The 11,943-nt window shown below is 46.4% G+C and overlaps 1 protein-coding gene across 3 annotated transcripts in view; it reads right to left on the bottom strand.

Annotated features, from left to right (window-relative positions):
- The window catches only part of LOC139382518 (SH2B adapter protein 2), a 65,737-nt gene that overhangs the window by 4,310 nt on the left and 49,484 nt on the right, over positions 1-11,943 (bottom strand). For 2 of the 3 annotated variants that reach the window (XM_071126610.1, XM_071126612.1), the window contains exon 8: positions 1,007-1,178. In XM_071126610.1, the coding sequence (XP_070982711.1) occupies positions 1,007-1,178 (172 nt within the window). Of the gene's footprint in view, positions 1-979; positions 1,179-11,943 lie in introns of all 3 variants that reach the window. The other variant, XM_071126609.1, reaches the window with a different exon arrangement.

The raw sequence follows: 11,943 nt of genomic DNA, 5'->3' as shown, positions 1-11,943 counted from the left end.
TGGGCGTACCTGTGTGTGTGTGTGTGGTTTGGGCGTACCTGTGTGTGTGTGTGTGGTTTGGGCGTACCTGTGGGTGGGTGTGTGTGTGTGGTTTGGGAGTACCTGTGGGGGTGTGTGTGGTTTGGGAGTACCTGTGGGTGTGTGTGTGTGTGTGTGGTTTGGGGGTACCTGTGGGGGTGTGTGTGGTTTGGGAGTACCTGTGGGTGTGTGTGTGTGGTTTGGGAGTACCTGTGGGTGTGTGTGTGTGGTTTGGCCGTACCTGTGGGTGTGTGTGTGGTTTGGGCGTGCCTGTGGGGGTGTGTGTGGTTTGGGAGTACCTGTGGGTGTGTGTGTGTGGTTTGGGAGTACCTGTGGGTGGGTGTGTGTGTGGTTTGGGCGTACCTGTGGGTGTGTGTGTGTGGTATGGGCGTACCTGTGGGTGTGTGTGTGGTTTGGGCGTACCTGTGGGTGGGTGTGTGTGTGGTTTGGGAGTACCTGTGGGAGTGTGTGTGGTTTGGGAGTACCTGTGGGTGTGTGTGTGTGGTTTGGGAGTACCTGTGGGTGTGTGTGTGTGGTTTGGCCGTACCTGTGGGTGTGTGTGTGGTTTGGGCGTACCTGTGGGGGTGTGTGTGGTTTGGGAGTACCTGTGGGTGTGTGTGTGTGGTTTGGGAGTACCTGTGGGTGGGTGTGTGTGTGGCTTGGGAGTACCTGTGGGGGTGTGCGTGGTTTGGGGGTACCTGTGGGGGTGTGTGTGGTTTGGGCGTACCTGTGGGTGTGTGTGTGTGTGGTTTGGCCGTACCTGTGGGGGAGTGTGTGTGGTTTGGCCGTACCTGTGGGTGTGTGTGTGGTTTGGGCGTACCTGTGGGGGTGTATGTGGTTTGGGCGTACCTGTGGGTGTGTGTGTGTGGTTTGGCCATACCTGTGGGGGTGTGTGGTTTGGCCATACCTGTGGGGGTGTGTGTGTTGGGCGTACCTGTGGGGGTGTGTGTGTTGGGCGTACCTGTGGGTGTGTGTGTGTTGGGCGTACCTGTGGGGGTACCCTGTACTTGTACGTAGGAACGCAGTGTGATGTCAGCGGAGCCCCCTGACTCCAGAGGGATGGGGTGGGCATGGAAGTGCCTGAGCATATCTGACACGGTGTGGAACCACAGATGATGAACATGACACTGACCGTTACCATTCACCGACAGACGCAGGTGCTGGGGGGCAGAGAGAGGAGGAGAGAGAGGGGGGAAAGCGGGGAAGGAGGGAGGGAGGGAGGGAGGGGGAGAAAGAGGGAGAGAGGAGGAGAGGGAGGGAGGGAGGGAGGGAGGGAGGGAGGGAGGGAGGGAGGGAGGGAGGGAGGGAGGGAGGGAGGGAGGGATGGGGAGAAGGAGGGGGAAAAAGAGAGAGGGAATTATGAGTAATATACACTGCGTATATCAAACATTAGGAACACCTTCCTAATAATGAGTTGTCTCCTCCCTCAGAACACCTTCCTAATAATGAGTTGTCTCCTCCCTCAGAACACCTTCCTAATAATGAGTTGTCTCCTCCCTCAGAACACCTTCCTAATAATGAGTTGTCTCCTCCCCTCAGAACACCTTCCTAATAATGAGTTGTCTCCTTCCTCAGAACACCTTCCTAATAATGAGTTGTCTCCTCCCTCAGAACACCTTCCTAATAATGAGTTGTCTCCTCCCTCAGAACACCTTCCTAATAATGAGTTGTCTCCTCCCTCAGAACACCTTCCTAATAATGAGTTGTCTCATCCCCTCAGAACACCTTCCTAATAATGAGTTGTCTCCTCCCTCAGAACACCTTCCTAATAATGAGTTGTCTCCTCCCTCAGAACACCTTCCTAATAATGAGTTGTCTCCTCCCTCAGAACACCTTCCTAATAATGAGTTGTCTCATCCCCTCAGAACACCTTCCTAATAATGAGTTGTCTCCTCCCCTCAGAACACCTTCCTAATAATGAGTTGTCTCCTCCCCTCAGAACACCTTCCTAATAATGAGTTGTCTCCTCCCTCAGAACACCTTCCTAATAATGAGTTGTCTCCTCCCTCAGAACACCTTCCTAATAATGAGTTGTCTCCTCCCTCAGAACACCTTCCTAATAATGAGTTGTCTCCTCCCCTCAGAACACCTTCCTAATAATGAGTTGTCTCCTCCCTCAGAACACCTTCCTAATAATGAGTTGTCTCCTCCCCTCAGAACACCTTCCTAATAATGAGTTGTCTCCTCCCCTCAGAACACCTTCCTAATAATGAGTTGTCTCCTCCCTCAGAACACCTTCCTAATAATGAGTTGTCTCCTCCCTCAGAACACCTTCCTAATAATGAGTTGTCCCTCCTTCAGAACACCTTCCTAATAATGAGTTGACTCCTCCCTCAGAACACCTTCCTAATAATGAGTTGTCTCCTCCCCTCAGAACACCTTCCTAATAATGAGTTGTCTTCTCCCTCAGAACACATTCCTAATAATGAGTTGTCTCCTCCCCTCAGAACACCTTCCTAATAATGAGTTGTCTCCTCCCTCAGAACACCTTCCTAATAATGAGTTGTCTCCTCCCCTCAGAACACCTTCCTAATAATGATTTGTCTCCTCCCTCAGAACACCTTCCTAATAATGAGTTGTCTCCTCCCCTCAGAACACCTTCCTAATAATGAGTTGTCTCCTCCCTCAGAACACCTTCCTAATAATGAGTTGTCTCCTCCCCTCAGAACACCTTCCTAATAATGAGTTGTCTCCTCCCTCAGAACACCTTCCTAATAATGAGTTGTCTCCTCCCCTCAGAACACCTTCCTAATAATGAGTTGTCTCCTCCCTCAGAACACCTTCCTAATAATGAGTTGTCTCCTCCCTCAGAACACCTTCCTAATAATGAGTTGTCTCCTCCCTCAGAACACCTTCCTAATAATGAGTTGTCCCTCCCTCAGAACACCTTCCTAATAATGAGTTGTCTCCTCCCTCAGAACACCTTCCTAATAATGAGTTGTCTCCTCCCCTCAGAACACCTTCCTAATAATGAGTTGTCTCCTCCCTCAGAACACCTTCCTAATAATGAGTTGTCTCCTCCCCTCAGAACACCTTCCTAATAATGAGTTGTCTCCTCCCTCAGAACACCTTCCTAATAATGAGTTGTCTCCTCCCCTCAGAACACCTTCCTAATAATGAGTTGTCTCCTCCCTCAGAACACCTTCCTAATAATGAGTTGTCTCCTCCCCTCAGAACACCTTCCTAATAATGAGTTGTCTCCTCCCTCAGAACACCTTCCTAATAATGAGTTGTCTCCTCCCCTCAGAACACCTTCCTAATAATGAGTTGTCTCCTCCCTCAGAACACCTTCCTAATAATGAGTTGTCTCCTCCCCTCAGAACACCTTCCTAATAATGAGTTGTCTCCTCCCCTCAGAACACCTTCCTAATAATGAGTTGTCTCCTCCCTCAGAACACCTTCCTAATGATGAGTTGTCTCCTCACTCAGAACACCTTCCTAATAATGAGTTGTCCCTCCCTCAGAACACCTTCCTAATAATGATTTGTCTCCTCCCTCAGAACACCTTCCTAATAATGAGTTGTCTCCTCCCCTCAGAACACCTTCCTAATAATGAGTTGTCTCCTCCCTCAGAACACATTCCTAATAATGAGTTGTCTCCTCCCCTCAGAACACCTTCCTAATAATGAGTTGTCTCCTCCCTCAGAACACCTTCCTAATAATGAGTTGTCTCCTCCCCTCAGAACACCTTCCTAATAATGAGTTGTCTCCTCCCTCAGAACACCTTCCTAATAATGAGTTGTCTCCTCCCTCAGAACACCTTCCTAATAATGAGTTGTCTCCTCCCCTCAGAACACCTTCCTAATAATGAGTTGTCTCCTCCCTCAGAACACCTTCCTAATACTGAGTTGTCTCCTCCCTCAGAACACCTTCCTAATAATGAGTTGTCTCCTCCCTCAGAACACCTTCCTAATAATGAGTTGTCTCCTCCCCTCAGAACACCTTCCTAATAATGAGTTGTCTCCTCCCTCAGAACACCTTCCTAATAATGAGTTGTCTCCTCCGTCAGAACACCTTCCTAATAATGAGTTTGTCTCCTCCCTCAGAACACCTTCCTAATAATGAGTTGTCCCTCCCTCAGAACACCTTCCTAATAATGAGTTGTCTCCACCCTCAGAACACCTTCCTAATAATGAGTTGTCTCCTCCCCTCAGAACACCTTCCTAATAATGAGTTGTCTCCTCCCTCAGAACACCTTCCTAATAATGAGTTGTCTCCTCCCCTCAGAACACCTTCCTAATAATGAGTTGTCTCCTCCCTCAGAACACCTTCCTAATAATGAGTTGTCTCCTCCCTCAGAACACCTTCCTAATAATGAGTTGTCTCCTCCCTCAGAACACCTTCCTAATAATGAGTTGTCTCCTCCCCTCAGAACACCTTCCTAATAATGAGTTGTCTCCACCCTCAGAACACCTTCCTAATAATGAGTTGTCTCCTCCCCTCAGAACACCTTCCTAATAATGAGTTGTCTCCTCCCTCAGAACACCTTCCTAATAATGAGTTGTCTCCTCCCCTCAGAACACCTTCCTAATAATGAGTTGTCTCCTCCCTCAGAACACCTTCCTAATAATGAGTTGTCTCCTCCCTCAGAACACCTTCCTAATAATGAGTTGTCTCCTCCCTCAGAACACCTTCCTAATAATGAGTTGTCTCCTCCCCTCAGAACACCTTCCTAATAATGAGTTGTCTCCTTCCTCAGAACACCTTCCTAATAATGAGTTGTCTCCTCCCTCAGAACACCTTCCTAATAATGAGTTGTCTCCTCCCTCAGAACACCTTCCTAATAATGAGTTGTCTCCTCCCTCAGAACACCTTCCTAATAATGAGTTGTCTCATCCCCTCAGAACACCTTCCTAATAATGAGTTGTCTCCTCCCTCAGAACACCTTCCTAATAATGAGTTGTCTCCTCCCTCAGAACACCTTCCTAATAATGAGTTGTCTCCTCCCTCAGAACACCTTCCTAATAATGAGTTGTCTCCTCCCCTCAGAACACCTTCCTAATAATGAGTTGTCTCCTCCCTCAGAACACCTTCCTAATAATGAGTTGTCTCCTCCCCTCAGAACACCTTCCTAATAATGAGTTGTCTCCTCCCCTCAGAACACCTTCCTAATAATGAGTTGTCTCCTCCCTCAGAACACCTTCCTAATAATGAGTTGTCCCTCCTTCAGAACACCTTCCTAATAATGAGTTGACTCCTCCCTCAGAACACCTTCCTAATAATGAGTTGTCTCCTCCCCTCAGAACACCTTCCTAATAATGAGTTGTCTTCTCCCTCAGAACACATTCCTAATAATGAGTTGTCTCCTCCCCTCAGAACACCTTCCTAATAATGAGTTGTCTCCTCCCTCAGAACACCTTCCTAATAATGAGTTGTCTCCTCCCCTCAGAACACCTTCCTAATAATGAGTTGTCTCCTCCCTCAGAACACCTTCCTAATAATGAGTTGTCTCCTCCCCTCAGAACACCTTCCTAATAATGAGTTGTCTCCTCCCTCAGAACACCTTCCTAATAATGAGTTGTCTCCTCCCCTCAGAACACCTTCCTAATAATGAGTTGTCTCCTCCCTCAGAACACCTTCCTAATAATGAGTTGTCTCCTCCCCTCAGAACACCTTCCTAATAATGAGTTGTCTCATCCCTCAGAACACCTTCCTAATAATGAGTTGTCTCCTCCCTCAGAACACCTTCCTAATAATGAGTTGTCTCCTCCCTCAGAACACCTTCCTAATAATGAGTTGTCTCCTCCCCTCAGAACACCTTCCTAATAATGAGTTGTCTCCTCCCTCAGAACACCTTCCTAATAATGAGTTGTCTCCTCCCCTCAGAACACCTTCCTAATAATGAGTTGTCTCCTCCCTCAGAACACCTTCCTAATAATGAGTTGTCTCCTCCCCTCAGAACACCTTCCTAATAATGAGTTGTCCCTCCCTCAGAACACCTTCCTAATAATGATTTGTCTCCTCCCTCAGAACACCTTCCTAATAATGAGTTGTCTCCTCCCCTCAGAACACCTTCCTAATAATGAGTTGTCTCCTCCCTCAGAACACATTCCTAATAATGAGTTGTCTCCTCCCCTCAGAACACCTTCCTAATAATGAGTTGTCTCCTCCCTCAGAACACCTTCCTAATAATGAGTTGTCTCCTCCCCTCAGAACACCTTCCTAATAATGAGTTGTCTCCTCCCTCAGAACACCTTCCTAATAATGAGTTGTCTCCTCCCCTCAGAACACCTTCCTAATAATGAGTTGTCTCCTCCCTCAGAACACCTTCCTAATAATGAGTTGTCTCCTCCCCTCAGAACACCTTCCTAATAATGAGTTGTCTCCTCCCTCAGAACACCTTCCTAATACTGAGTTGTCTCCTCCCTCAGAACACCTTCCTAATAATGAGTTGTCTCCTCCCTCAGAACACCTTCCTAATAATGAGTTGTCTCCTCCCCTCAGAACACCTTCCTAATAATGAGTTGTCTCCTCCCTCAGAACACCTTCCTAATAATGAGTTGTCTCCTCCGTCAGAACACCTTCCTAATAATGAGTTTGTCTCCTCCCTCAGAACACCTTCCTAATAATGAGTTGTCCCTCCCTAAGAACACCTTCCTAATAATGAGTTGTCTCCACCCTCAGAACACCTTCCTAATAATGAGTTGTCTCCTCCCTCAGAACACCTTCCTAATAATGAGTTGTCTCCTCCCCTCAGAACACCTTCCTAATAATGAGTTGTCTCCTCCCTCAGAACACCTTCCTAATAATGAGTTGTCTCCTCCCCTCAGAACACCTTCCTAATAATGAGTTTTCTCCTCCCTCAGAACACCTTCCTAATAATGAGTTGTCTCCTCCCCTCAGAACACCTTCCTAATAATGAGTTGTCTCCTCCCTCAGAACACCTTCCTAATAATGAGTTGTCTCCTCCCCTCAGAACACCTTCCTAATAATGATTTGTCTCCTCCCTCAGAACACCTTCCTAATAATGAGTTGTCTCCTCCCCTCAGAACACCTTCCTAATAATGAGTTGTCTCCTCCCTCAGAACACATTCCTAATAATGAGTTGTCTCCTCCCCTCAGAACACCTTCCTAATAATGAGTTGTCTCCTCCCTCAGAACACCTTCCTAATAATGAGTTGTCTCCTCCCCTCAGAACACCTTCCTAATAATGAGTTGTCTCCTCCCTCAGAACACCTTCCTAATAATGAGTTGTCTCCTCCCCTCAGAACACCTTCCTAATAATGAGTTGTCTCCTCCCTCAGAACACCTTCCTAATAATGAGTTGTCTCCTCCCCTCAGAACACCTTCCTAATAATGAGTTGTCTCCTCCCTCAGAACACCTTCCTAATACTGAGTTGTCTCCTCCCTCAGAACACCTTCCTAATAATGAGTTGTCTCCTCCCTCAGAACACCTTCCTAATAATGAGTTGTCTCCTCCCCTCAGAACACCTTCCTAATAATGAGTTGTCTCCTCCCTCAGAACACCTTCCTAATAATGAGTTGTCTCCTCCGTCAGAACACCTTCCTAATAATGAGTTTGTCTCCTCCCTCAGAACACCTTCCTAATAATGAGTTGTCCCTCCCTCAGAACACCTTCCTAATAATGAGTTGTCTCCACCCTCAGAACACCTTCCTAATAATGAGTTGTCTCCTCCCCTCAGAACACCTTCCTAATAATGAGTTGTCTCCTCCCTCAGAACACCTTCCTAATAATGAGTTGTCTCCTCCCCTCAGAACACCTTCCTAATAATGAGTTGTCTCCTCCCTCAGAACACCTTCCTAATAATGAGTTGTCTCCTCCCTCAGAACACCTTCCTAATAATGAGTTGTCTCCTCCCTCAGAACACCTTCCTAATAATGAGTTGTCTCCTCCCCTCAGAACACCTTCCTAATAATGAGTTGTCTCCTCCCTCAGAACACCTTCCTAATAATGAGTTGTCTCCTCCCTCAGAACACCTTCCTAATAATGAGTTGTCTCCTCCCTCAGAACACCTTCCTAATAATGAGTTGTCTCATCCCCTCAGAACACCTTCCTAATAATGAGTTGTCTCCTCCCTCAGAACACCTTCCTAATAATGAGTTGTCTCCTCCCTCAGAACACCTTCCTAATAATGAGTTGTCTCCTCCCTCAGAACACCTTCCTAATAATGAGTTGTCTCATCCCCTCAGAACACCTTCCTAATAATGAGTTGTCTCCTCCCCTCAGAACACCTTCCTAATAATGAGTTGTCTCCTCCCCTCAGAACACCTTCCTAATAATGAGTTGTCTCCTCCCTCAGAACACCTTCCTAATAATGAGTTGTCTCCTCCCTCAGAACACCTTCCTAATAATGAGTTGTCTCCTCCCTCAGAACACCTTCCTAATAATGAGTTGTCTCCTCCCCTCAGAACACCTTCCTAATAATGAGTTGTCTCCTCCCTCAGAACACCTTCCTAATAATGAGTTGTCTCCTCCCCTCAGAACACCTTCCTAATAATGAGTTGTCTCCTCCCCTCAGAACACCTTCCTAATAATGAGTTGTCTCCTCCCTCAGAACACCTTCCTAATAATGAGTTGTCTCCTCCCTCAGAACACCTTCCTAATAATGAGTTGTCCCTCCTTCAGAACACCTTCCTAATAATGAGTTGACTCCTCCCTCAGAACACCTTCCTAATAATGAGTTGTCTCCTCCCCTCAGAACACCTTCCTAATAATGAGTTGTCTTCTCCCTCAGAACACATTCCTAATAATGAGTTGTCTCCTCCCCTCAGAACACCTTCCTAATAATGAGTTGTCTCCTCCCCTCAGAACACCTTCCTAATAATGAGTTGTCTCCTCCCTCAGAACACCTTCCTAATAATGAGTTGTCTCCTCCCTCAGAACACCTTCCTAATAATGAGTTGTCTCCTCCCCTCAGAACACCTTCCTAATAATGAGTTGTCTCCTCCCTCAGAACACCTTCCTAATAATGAGTTGTCTCCTCCCCTCAGAACACCTTCCTAATAATGAGTTGTCTCCTCCCTCAGAACACCTTCCTAATACTGAGTTGTCTCCTCCCTCAGAACACCTTCCTAATAATGAGTTGTCTCCTCCCTCAGAACACCTTCCTAATAATGAGTTGTCTCCTCCCCTCAGAACACCTTCCTAATAATGAGTTGTCTCCTCCCTCAGAACACCTTCCTAATAATGAGTTGTCTCCTCCGTCAGAACACCTTCCTAATAATGAGTTTGTCTCCTCCCTCAGAACACCTTCCTAATAATGAGTTGTCCCTCCCTCAGAACACCTTCCTAATAATGAGTTGTCTCCACCCTCAGAACACCTTCCTAATAATGAGTTGTCTCCTCCCCTCAGAACACCTTCCTAATAATGAGTTGTCTCCTCCCTCAGAACACCTTCCTAATAATGAGTTGTCTCCTCCCCTCAGAACACCTTCCTAATAATGAGTTGTCTCCTCCCTCAGAACACCTTCCTAATAATGAGTTGTCTCCTCCCCTCAGAACACCTTCCTAATAATGAGTTGTCTCCTCCCTCAGAACACCTTCCTAATAATGAGTTGTCTCCTCCCCTCAGAACACCTTCCTAATAATGAGTTGTCTCCTCCCTCAGAACACCTTCCTAATAATGAGTTGTCTCCTCCCCTCAGAACACCTTCCTAATAATGATTTGTCTCCTCCCTCAGAACACCTTCCTAATAATGAGTTGTCTCCTCCCCTCAGAACACCTTCCTAATAATGAGTTGTCTCCTCCCTCAGAACACATTCCTAATAATGAGTTGTCTCTTCCCCTCAGAACACCTTCCTAATAATGAGTTGTCTCCTCCCTCAGAACACCTTCCTAATAATGAGTTGTCTCCTCCCCTCAGAACACCTTCCTAATAATGAGTTGTCTCCTCCCTCAGAACACCTTCCTAATAATGAGTTGTCTCCTCCCCTCAGAACACCTTCCTAATAATGAGTTGTCTCCTCCCTCAGAACACCTTCCTAATAATGAGTTGTCTCCTCCCCTCAGAACACCTTCCTAATAATGAGTTGTCTCCTCCCTCAGAACACCTTCCTAATACTGAGTTGTCTCCTCCCTCAGAACACCTTCCTAATAATGAGTTGTCTCCTCCCTCAGAACACCTTCCTAATAATGAGTTGTCTCCTCCCCTCAGAACACCTTCCTAATAATGAGTTGTCTCCTCCCTCAGAACACCTTCCTAATAATGAGTTGTCTCCTCCCTCAGAACACCTTCCTAATAATGAGTTGTCTCCTCCCTCAGAACACCTTCCTAATAATGAGTTGTCTCATCCCCTCAGAACACCTTCCTAATAATGAGTTGTCTCCTCCCTCAGAACACCTTCCTAATAATGAGTTGTCTCCTCCCTCAGAACACCTTCCTAATAATGAGTTGTCTCCTCCCTCAGAACACCTTCCTAATAATGAGTTGTCTCATCCCCTCAGAACACCTTCCTAATAATGAGTTGTCTCCTCCCCTCAGAACACCTTCCTAATAATGAGTTGTCTCCTCCCCTCAGAACACCTTCCTAATAATGAGTTGTCTCCTCCCTCAGAACACCTTCCTAATAATGAGTTGTCTCCTCCCCTCAGAACACCTTCCTAATAATGAGTTGTCTCCTCCCTCAGAACACCTTCCTAATAATGAGTTGTCTCCTCCCCTCAGAACACCTTCCTAATAATGAGTTGTCTCCTCCCCTCAGAACACCTTCCTAATAATGAGTTGTCTCCTCCCTCAGAACACCTTCCTAATGATGAGTTGTCTCCTCACTCAGAACACCTTCCTAATAATGAGTTGTCCCTCCCTCAGAACACCTTCCTAATAATGATTTGTCTCCTCCCTCAGAACACCTTCCTAATAATGAGTTGTCTCCTCCCCTCAGAACACCTTCCTAATAATGAGTTGTCTCCTCCCTCAGAACACATTCCTAATAATGAGTTGTCTCCTCCCCTCAGAACACCTTCCTAATAATGAGTTGTCTCCTCCCTCAGAACACCTTCCTAATAATGAGTTGTCTCCTCCCCTCAGAACACCTTCCTAATAATGAGTTGTCTCCTCCCTCAGAACACCTTCCTAATAATGAGTTGTCTCCTCCCCTCAGAACACCTTCCTAATAATGAGTTGTCTCCTCCCTCAGAACACCTTCCTAATACTGAGTTGTCTCCTCCCTCAGAACACCTTCCTAATAATGAGTTGTCTCCTCCCTCAGAACACCTTCCTAATAATGAGTTGTCTCCTCCCCTCAGAACACCTTCCTAATAATGAGTTGTCTCCTCCCTCAGAACACCTTCCTAATAATGAGTTGTCTCCTCCGTCAGAACACCTTCCTAATAATGAGTTTGTCCCCTCCCTCAGAACACCTTCCTAATAATGAGTTGTCCCTCCCTCAGAACACCTTCCTAATAATGAGTTGTCTCCTCCCCTCAGAACACCTTCCTAATAATGAGTTGTCTCCTCCCTCAGAACACCTTCCTAATAATGAGTTGTCTCCTCCCTCAGAACACCTTCCTAATAATGAGTTGTCCCTCCTTCAGAACACCTTCCTAATAATGAGTTGACTCCTCCCTCAGAACACCTTCCTAATAATGAGTTGTCTCCTCCCCTCAGAACACCTTCCTAATAATGAGTTGTCTTCTCCCTCAGAACACATTCCTAATAATGAGTTGTCTCCTCCCCTCAGAACACCTTCCTAATAATGAGTTGTCTCCTCCCCTCAGAACACCTTCCTAATAATGAGTTGTCTCCTCCCTCAGAACACCTTCCTAATAATGAGTTGTCTCCTCCCTCAGAACACCTTCCTAATAATGAGTTGTCTCCTCCCCTCAGAACACCTTCCTAATAATGAGTTGTCTCCTCCCTCAGAACACCTTCCTAATAATGAGTTGTCTCCTCCCCTCAGAACACCTTCCTAATAATGAGTTGTCTCCTCCCTCAGAACACCTTCCTAATACTGAGTTGTCTCCT

Source organism: Oncorhynchus clarkii, chromosome 24 (assembly GCF_045791955.1).
Source record: "Oncorhynchus clarkii lewisi isolate Uvic-CL-2024 chromosome 24, UVic_Ocla_1.0, whole genome shotgun sequence".
Lineage (NCBI taxonomy): Eukaryota > Metazoa > Chordata > Actinopteri > Salmoniformes > Salmonidae > Oncorhynchus > Oncorhynchus clarkii.
The sequence above is the reverse complement of the archived record's forward strand: the minus strand, read 5'-3'. Positions and strand labels throughout refer to the sequence as shown.